Below are 17,335 nucleotides of genomic sequence, written 5' to 3'. Positions count from 1 at the left end.
AAATACTGAGCCCTGGGGGCCCTGAAGAGAATGATACCCCAACTAAGGACAATACATGGAGTGGACCTAAAACTCCGGCTCAGATGTAGCCCATAGACTTAGTCTCCAAATGGGGTCCCTAGTAAGGGGAAAGGGGCTTTCTCTGGTATAAACTCAGTGGCTGGCTATCTGATCACCTCTGCCCCCCTGGGTGTGGGGGGGGTACAGCCTTGCCAGGCCACAGAGGAAGACAATGCAACTAGTCCTGATGAGACCTGATAAGCTAAGGTCAGAGGGAAGGGGACCTCTCCTATCAGTGGACTGGGGGAGGGGCATAGGGGTAGAAGAAGGAGGGAGGGTGAGATTGGGAGGAGACAAGGGAGGGGGCCACAGCCAGGATACAAATCGAATAAATTGTAATAAATAATAATAATAATAATAAAGAAAGAGGCACATCATTTATAACTGCAATTTTGGTAACAATGCATACGTCCTTTGACAGCAGAATAAAGTCTGTTTGCTCCAGCTGGTGAAAGTGTTATCATATAATGCACACTGTAATTATGAAGCATACATGGGAAGTGTATACCATAATGATCACAAGTCTGTTACATGTGGAAAGCATCTGTAATGAAGAAGGGACAAAATGAGTAATAAAGTTGGATCAAGATTTCCTAAATGATCTTCCTCCCATTCTTAAAACTTTTTGCACCAACAATATATACTTTATTTTCCTTTAGAAAATGTCAGCTCAGGAGGCAGAGGACATCTTGGTCTACAGAGCTAGTTCCAGGACAGCCAGGGCTACACAGAGAAACTCTGTCTTGAAAAACCAAAAAGAAAGAAAGAAAAGAAAAAGTCAGAGTGGGCAAAGGAAGGCCATCTCCCTAGTAATGGACATGAGTCCTTGAGAAGCTGACCAGAAGGTAAGTCTTTCCTGAGGCCTCCAGAACCTACTAAACCCCATGTCACAGTATCTGGCCCGTCTGAGAAGATCCTGTTTCTCAGGATCAGGATCTGTAAAGCAGTGTCAAGAATGGGCAACCAAGCAGAGCAGCTGCCAGTGCTTCATGGAGCCCCACAAAAGCCTGAGCTCAGGGAGGAAGGCAGCTGAGAACTGTGTGTGAACACAGCCCCTTCACCTCCTCCAGCGCCACACCCATGCCCATTCACACTGTACTGAACACCGTGTGATGAGAGACTGGGGACAGCTCAGCGTGTTCAAGTCCCAGGTGCCAATCCTAGCATTGTAAAATCAAAAGGCCTCCCAATTGATGTGGATATAAACATGTTTCTGTTTTAATCCCAGGTGTGGGATGTAGGACTGATTCAAGTAGTCCACAGCAGCAAACTATTTGCCTCATGAGGGCTCTGAGAGGAGCCCTTTGCCAGCTTCAGCTAGTGTAAATCCGAGGACTCTGGAGAGAAAATAAATGCCAGAGCCCAGAGAGTGTTGGGGAGCTCCAAGAAAAAACAAGGCTGCTGCTGCTCCCCCATCCCCCCGAATGGCTCCAGGTTGCTGCAGTGAGATCTGACAGGAGATCTGACAGGAGGATTAGACTGGTTCCAAGGACCCTGACGACCCTGACCAGCAGGAAGCAGCTAAGAGAACTGCACTTCTTCTTCCACTAACCCTCTCTCTCTCTCCTATTTGGTGTTGAGGTGTTGGAAGGGATTGGAGTGGAGTAGGGAGAAAGATATAAAAACTGTAAATAAAAGAGTTTAAAAAAAATACGCCAACACACAATGTCACCTTAGGCCTATTAAACTCCAAGTTCCTTTGTGGCCTTCAAGGTTCTTTGAAATCTAGCTCAGTGCATCTTTCTGGCAAGATCTACCACACACCACCAAATGGCACACTGGGCTCACAGGTCACTGGACACAGGGTGGGAGTGCATCTCCACGGTTCCCTTCAGATTCCAGTTTCCTTTACATCCTTCAGAGCCTAGTCCACATCTTATTTCTTACTTTTGTTTGGTTGTTGAGACACGGTCTCAAACTATATGTCAGGCTTGCCTAGAATTCACCAGGTAGCCAAGGATGGCTTTGTATAGTCCTACTGTCTGAAATTCCCAGGTGCTGAAACAGAGCATAGGCTGGCTGAGTCACCATGTCTGACCTCCCTTAGTCTTTCTGCTCCTGGAGAACTCTATTCAGACCCCAACCCCAGTTAAATTGAGTGGCTTCACATGCAAGCACTGTGAGTACCTGTGACACGCTGTAGGGCTGAGGGCAGAGTTGGCATGTCAACACACTTAGGATTTGCTTAGAGAGGAAGGGGTTGGTCCAGGGTTATGCCACACACACAACTGAGAACACAAGACACTGGAGAACAAGGAAATGACATCCCTTCTGCAGAGAAAGGGCATCAGGCAGCTCTACCCACTCTGCTCACTGGCCAGTTCCTGAACTCCCTGGCACTCTTTCCACCTCATGTACATGTGCCGGCTGCTCCCTCAGCCTACAACATTCTACCCTATACCCAGTATGACTCATGGAGACACCATCTGTCAGGTGGTAACTAAAATGCCCCTTTATAGAGATGCCTATTTCATATTCAACTGCAATCCAGACCCCTCAGGACATGAGACTGTGGAGATGAGAATATGAGTAGAAAAAAGTGGCAGTGGAGCAAACAGAAACGTCTGGACTCAAGCCATACTGCAAGGGGGAAAGGAGCCTGGGGCTGTAGGCAGGTATTCAGCCATGTGGGCTTGTTCCCTGGCTCATACTTACTGTGCCTCTCAATGGCTTCCTCACTAATGCTATGCTCCCATCTGTGGCATGGCATTCCAGATTCACCTGAATTTGGCTACTGTGAATTAGCTTATGCGAGGGCAACAGTCCCACTGGTCTGTGGCTATTCTCCCCCAGATAACTAATGTTTGGAAATGATGGAGAGTAAGCTGGCTCACAAAGGAATGCTTTGACCACCCCAGACCTAAAAGAAACAGAAAACCCCCCACAAATACACTTTAATGCAAGCAGCAGCTGGTTAGCAGCCGCAAGGACACATTTTCTGCCGAGTTAAGCCACCTGAGAAAGCCGCCAGTACCAAGCACTCAGGGGGTCTGTTGCCAGGCCTCAGCACTGGCCTGGCACACCATCATATGCCACTGTACCGGACTTCTGTGCTCTCAGGTCCTCATGCTCGTAACGGCCATCCCCTAAAATCTGACTGGGTGACTTCTCCAGTCCCACCTCCCTTCTCAACAGTGTAGAGGAAGTTTTGGCTTCTTAAAAACTCAGTTATGCTGGATAAAAGGGAATAAACTGTAATTAATACAAAAAAGTATTAAAAAAAATCCTCAGTTATGTTATGTAAGCAAGTTTCTGCTTTAATCCCGTGTGGGATATGAGACAACTGGTAACTGCCTCCTGTGGTATGGAGAAGGGCGGGGTCTTTGACAGCTTCAGTTAGTATAATTATGAGAGCCCATCAAGAGAAGGCACTTCGACTTCAAGGAGATGGGCGGAGGAGGAAGCAGACTGCTTGTTGTGTTTGCTGATGCTATCCTGACTACAGAGATTGGCATTGACCTAAAAGAACCCAACGACACTAAATAGCTGGGAGAAGACGTCTATGTCTCTTTTCCCTTCTAACCCTCTTTCTCTCCTATGTGGGGTCGAGGGGTTGGAAGAGAGGTAGAGGCATAAGGATCCCATAATAAAGTAAGTTTAAAAACAGCACCAACACAACAGCCTCCTATTTCCTTTGGGTGAGCTCCTTCTTGAAAACTGTGTATTTGTGGTTGCAAAAAAAAAAAAAAAAAAAAAAAAAAAAGCCTTAGCTTTCAGAATCAGAGAGGCCGAACATATTTCTCTACACTAATACCGACTGGTAATGGGGCCATGACCTCATCTTGGTGATCAGATCCCTTAGACAATGAGAAGGTAAAAGGAGGATGATACGCACTGTAGCAATGCCCATCCCACACACTCCTTTTTTACAATGCTATTCCCCTTCCTCAACAGGAGTGTGGTTTCTCTTAAACTTGCAATGACCCTTGTAAATCAACAAAATACAGAAGGCATCATAGTGACAAAAGACGCTAAGATGTGCCCCTAGGTATCCTAGATTACATCCTCTGGGAAAAGCGACCTGTTGTGCATGACAGTAACTCCATGAAGACTGACTTGAGAAGGACTGAGGACCCAGACAGCACCAACATGCCAGCCATGACAGCGAGCTTCCTTGGAAATGAACTGTCTAGCCGAAGATCTCAGGTGCTAGCAGGGAGTGACTTTTCAGGGGATGAGGCACCCTGAGGATGGTAGGGGCAACAGTTAAGGAAGTGGTCATGTTGGAGCAGGCTCACCCAGTCTGTTGTGGCTACAAACTAATTTCTGCCCGGCTTTCTGCTTTGAAAGCCTCCGGAGTTCCCTTTGGCACCTCGAAAAACTGATCCATGGACAAGCAGTGGTGGCACATACCCTTAGTCCCAGCACTCGAGGCAGAGGCAGGCAGAGCTCTGGTCTACAGAGCGAGTTCAGGACAGCCAAGCTACACAGAGAAACTCTGTCTCGAAAAACCAAACCAAACCAAAACAACAACAAAAAAATTGGCCCATCAATTTTACGTGTCCCTCTAACCACCACCCAGCAACTCACTCAACCCTGTTCAATTGATCAGACTCTAGTGAAATTACTCAGAACTAATCTCCATTACTCGTAATCAAAAACCCATGTTACTGGCTGGGGATGGATATGGAAAGAAAGTAAAGAGGAGGAAGGAGAGGACAACAAAAGGACATAGAAGAAAGCCAAATGGATGTAATAGCAGCAGCAGCAGCAGCAGACAAAGGGCACAGGGCTCTGCTCTCTCCTAATGACCTCACAGAACCTTCACAGAACACTCTAAAAATGCTGCCATTATGCCTCTACAAGCATGATTTGTGGAGGAGAAAGATGAAGCAGGGAGTCCAGTGTTTTGCATGAGCTCTGGCAGGCTGTCTATTCTTCTATTGCTGTAACATGACCAAGGCAACTTATAGGAGGAAGGGCTTATTTGGCCTAGATTCCAGAGGGATGAGAGTCTGTCACAGCAGGGGAAGTGTGGCAACAAGCAGACATGGTGGCTGGAGAAGAGGCTGAGCAGTCATCAATTCTGGCATCAATTGAAGCCCAAGCAGGAAGCAGAGAGTGAAAGTGAAATTTGGAAAGTCTAAATTTTCAGAGCTTGCCTCCTTCCTCCAACAAGGCCACATCTCCCAATCCTCCCAAACAGCACAACCAACCGGGGACCAGATACTCAAGTATCTGAGCTACAAGGGACATTCAAAACACTACACAGGCCAACTCCCATGGGCCAGCTCCTCACCACTGCACTCTAACAGAGGGAGGGCTTTGCAGCACGGCCTATGCTGGCTCTCAACAACAACCTCTGTCTGGCCCAGGAACTTCTCAGTTACTACTAGCTGATCACATACAATTGTGGGACTGGATGACTGTTACCTCTCTTTAATGATAAGGACACAGCACTGAGGAAAAAAATGGAAGCCTGCATGAATGGGTGAGGCCACATCACATGGGGTAGGGCTGTAAGTGTATAACCACCGCGGCCTCTCAAAAGAGCTTGTTAGACTTAAGGTGGACTGTGCTGAGAGTGAGTCCCTTCTGCTCTCCGTCTTCCCCGCTCCCTCCTCCACCAGCAGTTTCTACCCGAAAGCCACACCTGCTTGTTACCTGTGCCAAGTTTAGCAAAGACCTGCATGGACTCATCAAAGCGCTTCTGGCAGAAGAGGTTGAAGGCATACAAGTTCTTAATGTGATGGATTTGCTGCTGCTTTTCACTGTCTGAGTCATCCTTCATTTCCTAAGAAAAGACAGGAAAAAGAAAAGCTCACTTACTCTCCAAATATTTGCTTTGCTCATGCTAGGTGATAAGACACCCTAGAAAGCACAGTTACTACAATGTACAAGAGCGACATGGTGTCTACCCCCACAGACTGCCTGACAACCTTCTCCTAATGAAACTTTTACTTCTTAAAACAACTACACTAAGACTTGGTTACATAATTAAGACAATATTTACTTTAACTGTATGTATACAGGTGTTCTGCCTGAATATAAGTCTGTGTCCCACGTAGTCCAGCCAAGGCCCTCTGCAAGTGCAACCAATGCTCCTAACCTATGAGCCATCTCTCCAGCCCCCTCCCTACTTAATTAATTTTTTTTTTTTTTTTACTTTATAAGTGTTTGCCTACATGTATGTGTGTGTACCACACACATGCCTGGTGCCTGGAAAGCACAGGAGAGGGTACCTGGCAATCTCATTATACTACTGCAATGAGAATTCACAGGGCTTCTACAGAGTGCCTAACTAGTGCCACTGAATCTATTAAGGCCATGACAGGCAAGTAAAGAGGAAGAAACCGCCACAGTGATCCTGGAGATCACTGAGGACATATGCTAATTACATGAAGGTGATGCTGATATATACACAAGAAGACATTGTGGAGAGCTGGCCAAATCTTACCGAATCTGAAGTTACATTTAAAAACAAAACCTGCTGAGCAGTGGTGGGTGACACATGCCTTTAATCCCGGCACTTGGGAGGTAGAGTTAATGGGATCTCTGTGAGTTCAAGGCCAGCCCGGTCAACATAGAGTGTAAGAAAAAAACCCAACTGAAGCCATTTTGAATAAAACTTCCATTTTGAATAGGGGTCAAACAAAGTTTAAGTTTCCAAGACTTCCCTAGGAAACTAATATCCTGCTTGGCAGGGAGAGATCCTTGTTGGCAAGCTGTGACATGAATGGTAGGCAAGTTGCCCCGCCACAGTTGAATAAACCAACCAATAGGAACAGGATAAATATATCACATAGGGAAATGTTCCTAGGAAAGTCTCCTATCCCTGATTCCTGACTGATGGAAAAATGTAACTGTAACTTGGCACAGATGTTTATGCTTTTCAGGCTTAAACTCTGTATCATTTTTGCTTGGGGTTTTGGGGGTGGGGGATGTCACAGTTCAGTTCCTGAGTCTGCTCTACATCTCGGATCAATCAGTAGCAGCTTGATTACAATAAACTTTCTACATTGACTTGGTGTTTGAGTTGTGCTGGATCCAAATGTACCCCAGGACAGAGAATTCCAGGACAGTGAGGACTACACAGAGAAAGCTTGTCTCAAGAAAAGACAAGGCCAAGAGAAGCACGAGGGAAGGTTCCCTAGTGCAGTGAGCAGAGAGTTCAGAAGGGACTGCAGTTCAGACCTGACCTGGGACTTGAGGGCTGGGGTATGCGTTCCTGGCAGAGGGGCTTCACAGCCTTGGGTGACAGAGAGCCCAGAATGCTCCAGGACGGAAGGACTGTGTGGCTTAAAGAGCTCAGAAAGATCCTGTTGGCGGCCAAAGGCCGTAGTTGAGCTGTCATTAGCTTTATCTCTCCTAGCCTTAGAGCTCTTATATATATCCCTTTGCTCAGACTTTACCAAACTTCATTTTTCTTTAAATGCTTCTTAGAAGACTAATGAGGTGGCTCAGTGGGTAAGGACACTTGCTGCACAGGTCTGGTGACCTAAGTTTGATTCCTGGATCCCTTGTATAGGTAGAAGGAGAGAACCTACTACACAAAGTTGTCCTCTGACCTCCACACGTGTGCCTTAACACACACACACACACACACACACTATTTTAAACTAGGTAAATACATAAATAAAATGCTTCTCAGTTCCTTTCTTCCCCTCCCCTCCCTTTCCTACCACCCCCTAGTCCACAACTGTCAGCGCTCAGCTGCTCTCACATCATGTGTTGAAGGCTTTATAAACCTGGCTCTGTCCTCCCAGATATTTACTGTACGCCTTCTGTTCAGCTCAGTGTGACTCCAAATGTCCTAGAGCTGCAACACACCTGTCTTCACTTTTCTTTCTTTTCCCATTTTTATACGTGTATGTGTGTACAGTATGTGTGTTTTGTGTGTGTGTGTGCACGCATGCACATGTGACTGGGTGGCATGTGTGTGTGTGTGCACGCATGTGAGATACTCGGCTGATGCAGAGAATCCTCTTCAATCGCTCTTCCACCTTATTCAATCAGGCAGAGTCTCCCAGTCAAACCCAGAGCTTGCTGATACGGCTAGTGCTGCTAGCTTGCTCTGGGGATGATCTGTCTCCACCCTCCAAACTGAAATTATAGGCAAGCTGTCGTTATCCACCTTGGGCAACTGGCGTGGGACATGCATACATGCAGGCAAAACACCCAAATACATAAAAGTATAAATAGTTCTTAAAAAAAAAAAAACAATTAAAAAAGGATGAAACACTGGGTTGGAAGGACGGCTCAGTCTTAAATACTGAGATGTACTTAAAATGGCTTTATTATGTATACAGTGTTCTGCCTACATGTGTGCCTGTGTACCAGAAGAGGGCGCCAGATCTCACTATTCATGGTTATGAGCCACCCTGTGGGTGCTGGGAATTAAACTCAGCACCTTTGGAAGAGCAGCCAGTGTTCCTAACCTGAGTCATCTCTCCAGCCCCCTGGCTTCAATGCTTAAGGACCTGAATTCAGAGCCTCAGCACTCGGTAAAAAGCCAGCCAGGAGCAGCTTTGTGCAACTACAATCCTTGTGTTGGGAAGAGGATCCCTAGGCCAGGCAGTTTAGACAAACAGGTTAACTCCAGGCTCAAAACACAAGGTAGAAAGTGACTGAGGATGGCACCTAACATCAACCTCTATCACATGCACAAAGATGAATGCAGAATGCCAAAAAACAAAAAAATGCTGACTCTCACTAGCCAGCAGAGAAACGCAAATTAAAACTACATCAGGATTCTAGCTTGCACTAGTCGGAGCGACAGTCATTATGAAAACAAGAGCAGCTGCTGCTCTGCTGGTAGGAAAGCAACAAATCCAGCCACCGGGGAGGGTTCTCAAAAACCTTAACCCTTGAGTTTCCACATGGCCCAGCTTCACCACTCCTGGGTAGGAAGGGCTTCAAGTCAACATTTCCTAGAGACACTTGCATGCCAGAGTCTAACTGCAGTACCATTCTCAACAACTAAGTTATGGAACCAGCCTGGATGCCTGACACAGAGGAAGGGAAAAGGAAAATGTGGCATGTGTACACACTGGGATTTTGGGTTCAGTCATAAATAAGAACAAAGTTCTGTTATTTTCAGGAAAATGGAGGCATCTAGAAATAATAAATTGAGTTATGCCAGCCTCAGAAAGACAATATACACCTTTCCCCCTCATCTGTGGTTCCTAGAGTTTATGCAGATACATAAATGGCACCCTATGCCTCCCACCCTGTGTGTTTGTGTGTGTGTGTAATATTAAAGTACAAGTATAGAGGGCAAAGTATTGAGGACAAAGGAGACTATAGGTAGGAAAGGGGGAGAAAGGGGGGAAGAAAGAGAAGAAAGCGCAATGTACTCAACATACAATATTTCCATGTAGAAAAGCTTAAAAAAATTAGGATTTTAAAGTGGGACTTATAATTTAATTCAGAATTTACAAACACAAAAAGAAAAGTTGCTTTTCAAAACAGCCAGCATGGGTTGGAGAAATGATTCGGTCCATAAAGTGCCTGCCCAGCAAGCACAAGGGCCAAGGTTAATCCCCGAAGCCCATGTAAAAAGCCTGGTGGAGTGGTATGCTTGCAATCTCAGCACTGGGGAGGCAGAGAGAGGAGCCCCAGGGCTTGGTGGCTAGCCAGCCTAGCCTAACTGATGAGCCCCAGGTCCCACTAAGAGACTGGGGCGGGGAGGGCACATGGAGAAGACAAGGTGGCTGGCTGTCCTGAGGCTGGTCTCTACCCTCCACACGAGCACACACATATGTACACACACACAAAAGCAGCCACCATAAGTTATTAAAAGGGATCATTGCTTTTCCTTCAGAGACAGTTTGCAGGACCATCTAGAAATCAAGCTTACTATAATCACCATCAAGACCTCTTTAGATTGCACTGGCCAATTTAATGCCCAGATTAGGCTCAGAGACTTATGGTCATTTCTGGAAATCAAATCCACTCTCTGCAGATAATAAAAAGATATCACATAAACCATGTGTGTCAGTGTTTGCCTGGGATCCAAGCACTTGAAGGGTGAGGCAGGGAGACTAGCACAAGATGGAGACCACCAGGGGCTACACAGCCTTGTCTCAAAATTAAAAAGGGAAAAAAATCACTAGCAACAGGAGAGAAAATGGAACAAGACACACTGCTGGTTTGCTGGGAACAGCGGTCCACATGAACACAAAGGAGAGTGGCTGCAAATATCCGGCTGTGGTTTGTGTGTTCAATGTCAGGAACTCGTTTCCTGGGTGGAAATACCGAGAAGTGAGGGTGGAGCTTCAAAGCTGGGGCATAATGGGAGGTTTCCAGGTCACTAGGTTTAAAAGACATTCTTGAGAGATGGCTGTTATGAAAGGAGCCCTGGCCCCTCTTGTCTGCTCTCGGGGTAACTGATTGCATGTCTTTGTATTCCTGTTCATTCTAGGTGGTAGCAAACCCAAGGAGTGGCCCTTGTCATGGAGCCTGCGCCATTTCCATTTGGGCTTCGGATCTCAGAAAATGTGAGGTAAATAAACACGCCTTTTCCCATGATAAAAAGCTGACTGGTCCAGTGGCCACAATAAATGGAAAGTTGCGGCTTGGTTCAGTGTAACAAACGAGGTGACTCCAGAGCCTGAAGGCTGCTTACACAGGCCAACAGAATTCACTGCTGGAAGAACTGAGGGGCCCTCTAGTGGCTACATTCAACTACCTGGTACTGTGACATTTACGACATGATGACTACCACTATATGTTAATCTATGCACTGTCTTTAATTGTCTCAAACCATGTAATAGCTACTAAATTATTTTATTGTTCTATTATTTTCTGGAAGACACCATTAGTAACTGACACTCACTCTACATTTGAACAGGTCAACAACGTGAAATCACTTAGTTACAGAGATATTTGAAGATGAACTCAAACCCTGAATCAAAGCCCCAGGCTTCCAGCTTATTCTTCATTTATATAAATTTACATTCATATAAATCTAAATACGATATAAATGCCAGTCTCTATCCGAATGATGAGGAAAGCAGTCTGCCTCCCAAATCTAAGGAACAAGACTTACCGCAAGCTGCAGAGCCAGTTCAAACTGCTTGTCCTGGAGAAGCTGCTGGATTTGGGTTGCCATGGGGACAGGAATGAGTCTCCAGACAAAATGATTGCTGGCCACATAGATAATGTTTGATCTGGAGAAGAATATTGGTTAGAGGACATGGGGTTTACAATGACACAGGAACTTGGGCACCACGCAGCAGCCACAGTGAAGAGAAAAGTTCCTTACCCCCCTGAGGTAATGAAGCGGGGCCTCTGCAACTCAATGCTCTGAACCAGAAGCCTCGGTTCCAGTGTTCGGATCTCCACATATCGGGGCAACACTGCGACGATGTATGGAGGCTGGTGCTCTGCAAGACAGGAGATGTTGAGCTCGAGTTCTGGCTGAAGGCTTTGGGTGAAGGATGAGCTTGGATTCAATTGCTCACACGAAGGTGAAGTAAATGGATTAAAAAAAAAAAATCCTCAAGTCAAGCACCAAGACAGGAGGACCTTACACTGCAGTCCATAGGAAGGACAACCATTGCCTGATTGACTGATATCAAAAGACATCTCTTGCATAGCAGAGCGACTCCAAGCTTTGCTAACATGGCTCGACTAGCTCCCACTGTGCCCTTTAAAATAGCCTCCTATGCCCCTTTCCCATCTGTCACAGAGCCAGGTCAGTAGAGTGCAGCTGACCTGTCAACGCAGCAGCAGAATCGGGCGACAGAAATGCACTGCACTCTCCCAGAAAGGGCAGGAGGAAGGCAGTTTCTTTGTTCCTTTCCTTACACTTGCTAAGGTTTCTGCTTGAAATTTTTTAGGGTAAAGGATGAAAAATCCACTTAATGGCTGCTATGGGTACAATGTTCCCATCTTTTCTGACACTCAATGCACTGGTGTTGGAAGAGGAGACTACAGGTGTGTGCTGCCACACCTGGCTTCTTCCTCAACTTTCTGAAAAGAATGTTTACTATATCCGCTCTTTGCTTTCTGTACTATGTAAGGGAATGGGAACTCCAGCTTAGTGAGCTGAGTGAAGCAGAAGAATTTATAGAAGTGCTAAAGTGGTATGCAAAAAAAAAAAAAAAAAAGCCTAAAATCTTTGCCATGAAAGCCTTCTTGTGTAATAAGGGAGATTTAACATGAAAGTGGACAACAGAGAGTATATCTCTGAAGATACATAGAAACTTAAAAACCCTAAGACTATTGAATGACTGGCTTTACTTTATACTGATTGAACTAAATTTACTGCTTATATACTACATTAAACCTAACTGCTAAAACTTAAACACAGGGATTGCAGGTGTAGCTCAGTCTGTAGTGCTGTTAACATAAAAACAGTTCTCACTTCCAAGGGAGTAAGAGTTTATTCTGGAGCTAAACATGGGTGACTGTGGCCTGGGAACACAGGTTCAGGTTTCCCTAAGTACTATGTACCACTGTGAATGTGGTTACATGAGATGTTTTTAGTTATAGAACAAAAGGGCCAAGGGAGAAAGGTTACAGCAAAGCTGGAAAACTGTTATAGACTTAGATGGTATCAGATGACATCCTTAGCTTTGAGATGGTGAAAGCCAGTGGTTCCCCGAGACTGCACTGTAAAACTGCTGTTTTTAAAGGTTTGTTTTATTATTTATTTATGTGTATATGTGTGTGTGTGCGCGCCCACAGAAACCCTAGGAGGATGCTGGATCCCCTGGAGCTGGAGTCACAGATACTTGTAAGCCACTGGACACAAGTGCTGGGAACCAAACTCTAGTCCCCTGGAAGGGCAGCCCAGCAGGTGCTGAGCCGTCCCTCCTGCCCCAGAACACAACGCTTTATCAAGAAGTCCTACCTAAAGTCTACCAGCCTCCCAGGCCCTCCCATGGACCTCTGACGAGGCCTATCTAATTTCTGCATAATTCAGACTGTGGGCTGCATTGGTCAAGCTCTGCACAGCCTCTCTCACTCATGGTCAGCTTGCCTTCTGCATCTTCAATCAGTTTTCACCCTATTCTGTAGGCCCAGACTGTAAAGGGACTGTCACTCAAATTATATCCCAGACTCCCTGTCTGTCCTGGTCCAATCTTAGCTGTGCAGGGCATCATCTTCATGCCTAATTAAACAATCAGACTTCCTCTCTGTGAACTACTGAATCATAACACATCCGCGGTGTCTTGTCTCTTCATCTGAAATGTAACCCTTTTCTCACAAGCTAGAGTCTCTTGGTACAGAGAGTACTAACCGTGTTTGTGTTTATGACCACAAAGAAAGTGCAGCAAGTGTCATATGCTTCAAGAAAATACCACTGCAGAGCACAGGGAGCCCTAGACAGGCTTAGAAAACTCCACTGGGAAGACAACCTGCCATTCTAAATTAGACATATTAGAGGGATAAGTAAAGAATTTCCAAATGTAGACTGTTTGGCAATGGAGCTAATAAAAACCACTAACAGGAAGGTGAACGAAGAGGCACAAAGAAGTGGAAATGACAGTAGACAACCACTTCTGGAAATCTATATTCTTTGTGCAGTCTTCGCCCTCTGAAGCAAAATGCAACTTCAAGTAAAATCCAGAATATCCTCTCTTTAATGTCCTTAAAAATGTTTACTTAAGAGAAAGGGATCTTAGCCACATGGCAGTAGTGCATACTTTTAATCCCAGCACTTAGGAGACAGAGGCAGGCAGATCGCTGAGTCTGAGGCCAGCCTGGTCTACAGAGCAAGTTCCAGAGAGCCAGGGCTATAGAGAGAAACCCTGTCTTGAAAAATTAAAAAAAAAAAAGGGGGGGGGAGGGAGGGGCTGGAGGTAACCAGTGGAAGGTAGGCAATCTCCTAGAGCCATGATGAAACTGATTCTGCAGGGACGACCCAAACGACAAAACAGCAGCTACTGCTGGCCTCACCCATGGCCACTGGGATGTCTGTCCAGTTCAAGGCACACTTCTGAGTGCAGATGCCTTCCTCGTTGAGCACCACAGTGAGATCATCCTGACCCACGGCTACTTTTCCATCTGCCAGGGGTGCAACTAAGGGCTCAAGCTGCTTTCCTGTGGGGAAGAGCTCTTTGATGGACCCCTTTCCATCCACCTGCAGGAAGACAGGAGGGAATCACCCAGCACTTCCCAGACAGAGGCATGAATGCAGCCTGGAAAAAGACAGACAACCTACCATGGGAGCCGGCTCCTATGTTATTGTTCAGGGAAATAAAAATTTACATTTATGCAAATCCCCAAATACAAATGTTTATAGCAGCTTTACTCAGAATTGCTAAAACTGGAAGCACATGCATCCTTCAGCTGACAGGCAAACAGACAAACTCCAGTCCATTCACAAATACTACCGAGTTGTTAAAACAGCAATCACTGATACACACACACAGCTGAATCTCAAATGTACTGTGCTAAGTGGAAGATCTGCATTGACATCTATTTACATGACATTCTACAAAAAACAAACTTAAGATTCAAAGAACACATCCTTGGTACTGGAGGTCTCGGAGCAGGATGAAGGGTAGTTGGAAGAAATGTGGGAGGTGACAGAGTTGCTTTGAATTGATACTGTGGCATTAGTTACATGACCCCAGATATCTGTCAAAACCAAGAATTATACAACAAAAAGAACGAATGGAATATATGTCAGGGTCCTAATGCGAGATCTGCTACCCTCAGAAAATGAAACCTTAAGCAGGTGAAGGGGGCTGATGATGGAGCTCAGTGGTGTGGTGTGGTGTGGTGTGGTGTGGTTTGACGGAAGCATCCACTGTATTGACAGGGCCAGAACCCAGCTCCAGCTTCAGGCCCTGCCACACTCCACAGACGTGTGGACATGTCCGGTTAGTGTCTCATTATCTGAGAGCAGCGACTTCCTCAGGACTTTCCACCCTGGGGGCCAGCAACAGGAAAATATCCCCAAACTAAACAGGTGGAGTCAAAATAGCAAAAGGACAAACAATGAAGAGCTAGGGAGCAAGAAGGAAGGCATCTAGAACTGGCAAGTCTAGATTATTACGACTGGGGTGAAGCCAAGAGATTAGATTACTCTATGAAGTGAGGAGCAGTCCAGCTTTCTTAACTAAAGCATGCACCTGAGAGGGGAAGACAATGCTGTGGTGATTCACTCTGTACTAAAAAAAAAAAAAAAAAAAAAAAAAACAAGTTATAAAAACAATTTGTATAGCAAGGTTTTTGTTTTTTGAATGTGCATGGCTATTTTCCTGCAGATGTGTCTGTGTACCACACGCCGTGCCTGGTGCCCGTGGAGGGCATCAGATCCCCTGGAGCTGGAGTTGGCACGGGTGTTTGGTCACCATGTGAGTGTTCAGACTGAACCTGGCTCCCCTAGAGGAGAAGTCAGTGCTCTTAGTCATGAGCCATCTCCTGCCTCCAGCAAGTTATTTTTAAACAAAACAAACAAACAAACAAAAACAGGATAGAAGCCCACATAGTAAAAGGTAAAGAGTTATTAACTTTTTCTTTTCTTTTTGGTGCTGGGAATCACACAGAAGGTTCCACCCCTCACCCGCACTGACTGTTTCTGATTTGGGTGGGGAGTCTAAATGATCTGTGCTTCCTCTATTTACTTATCAACATTTTCTATAGTATACCTATTTAACTCTGAAATTAGTGGAAAACCTGAAAACAAAAATACTAAGAGATTTTGAACTTGAAAGTCTGAAATACTTGAGTGAACACTAAAACTCATATGTAATTCCTGAGCAGCCTGAGCAGTAACACGTAAGGAAAAGAGTGTGATAATTGGACAGAGACAGACAGACTGACAGTCATCAGATACCGTGGGTAATAACACAGAGAACTGAGAGCTGACTCTGCTTGGCTTCAGTTATACGAACACCTGACTTATGAAAAAAACTAAGAGTGTGTGTGTGTGTGTACATGTGTGCACACAGCTATGCGCACAAACAGGAGCTCTGTTATAACCAAAGCTCCGTTAAGGAGGTTTCCCGGCCTGTGTTCAGAAGCAATGACTGTCTGCTAAGATAAACTCATGGTCATTTCCCCAAGGCAAACTGACGAGAGTGACAAAAACAGAATGTTTTACCCTGATCAGGTAGTAGTCTCTCTTGAAACCAACACAGATAGAATTTTCACACCACGCCATGGACTTGGGCACATCAGGTACACTAAAGTCCCCCTGAATAAAGAGAATATGAGTTCACTTGAAAAGATGTTAAAAAGGAGATGGGGTTCACACTTTTCTGTTATACTACTTCCATTCTGCAAAATACCCTACAGTCACACCTGAGCACAATTCTTGCACAACTATATAAATAAAATATAAATCAGGTCTAGGCTTAGTCCTAGCTCTTGGGAGGCAGAACTCTGTGAGTTCAAGGCCAGCCTGGTCTAACATAGCGAGCTCCAGGAAATCTAGAGCTAAAACCTACCAACCAATAAACAATCACCCTAATAAAAGTATGAGTCAACCAGGAAGTGGAAAAGATAAACCAATCTGCAGGAATGCTTCGGGATTACACAGCAGTGGGCACGGACAAGCAAGCCCCGGGACGCTGCAATAGTGCATCTGCCTGGGGAGACCCTCCAGCTGAGTCCTTCACGAGATCTAACCAGGAGGCTGTGGGCCAGCTACAGCACCAGCTCCCTCCCGACCCACACAGCAGGCACCACCGAGGATGTTACCTGCAGTTCGTGGAATTCCCTGTCCTTCCAGAAGTAGAGCTGCAGCTTTTTTCTCACCGCCACACACATCCGCAACACCTCCTCACCCGACTCAGTGTGCTGAGGAGAGGCACCGAGGGTTCCGTGACTCCGTGGCACCGTGGCAGGCAGCCTGGAGATTCTCTACTTCAACTTGAATGCAAATCCACAAATCCCCCACACCCTCAGGCTCCGCTGGAAACACCACTCTGTCAAATGCTTAGTCACACCTGGTTCAGGGTAACTTGGGCATTCCCAATGCAGAAAAAGATCCCGGAATAGGTCTTCCATTCTATAACTTGTTGTCTACTCCAACCACTCTTTTCCTTAAATGTTTCTTGCTCACCTCTGTCAAGAACTGCATCAGGGGTCAGCATGAGTCAGTGACAGCAGACCTACTTGTAATACTTAGAAAGAATTGGGAAAAGAAAGCCCCCAAGCACAGAGCAATAAAGAATGGAAGCGAGCGACCAAGAGCTAACAGTGATCCCAGCTGAGAAGAGGTCTAGGAAGTCTAAAGAGCAGAGGGATGATGAATTGGTAAAAACAAGATGTCTTTTTTGAACAGGGAAAACTCCCTGATGACAGTAATCTGCTTAGAACAAGTCAATATAATATAATATAATATAATATAATATAATATAATATAATATAA

At 45.5% G+C, this 17,335-nt stretch overlaps 1 protein-coding gene across 4 annotated transcripts in view; it reads right to left on the bottom strand.

Annotated features, from left to right (window-relative positions):
• The window catches only part of Vps39 (VPS39 subunit of HOPS complex), a 44,817-nt gene that overhangs the window by 13,192 nt on the left and 14,290 nt on the right, over nt 1-17,335 (bottom strand). For all 4 annotated transcript variants that reach the window (XM_055617232.1, XM_055617229.1, XM_055617230.1 and 1 more), the window contains 6 exons: nt 16,663-16,761; nt 16,064-16,156; nt 13,909-14,092; nt 11,267-11,387; nt 11,051-11,171; nt 5,665-5,794 (listed from right to left, as the gene is read on the bottom strand). In XM_055617232.1, the coding sequence (XP_055473207.1) occupies nt 5,665-5,794; nt 11,051-11,171; nt 11,267-11,387; nt 13,909-14,092; nt 16,064-16,156; nt 16,663-16,761 (748 nt within the window). The remainder of the gene's footprint in view (nt 1-5,664; nt 5,795-11,050; nt 11,172-11,266; nt 11,388-13,908; nt 14,093-16,063; nt 16,157-16,662; nt 16,762-17,335) is intronic.

Source organism: Psammomys obesus, unplaced genomic scaffold (assembly GCF_907164565.1).
Source record: "Psammomys obesus unplaced genomic scaffold, mPsaObe1.curated_primary_1811, whole genome shotgun sequence".
Lineage (NCBI taxonomy): Eukaryota > Metazoa > Chordata > Mammalia > Rodentia > Muridae > Psammomys > Psammomys obesus.
This window is presented reverse-complemented; position numbering and strand designations above follow the sequence as displayed.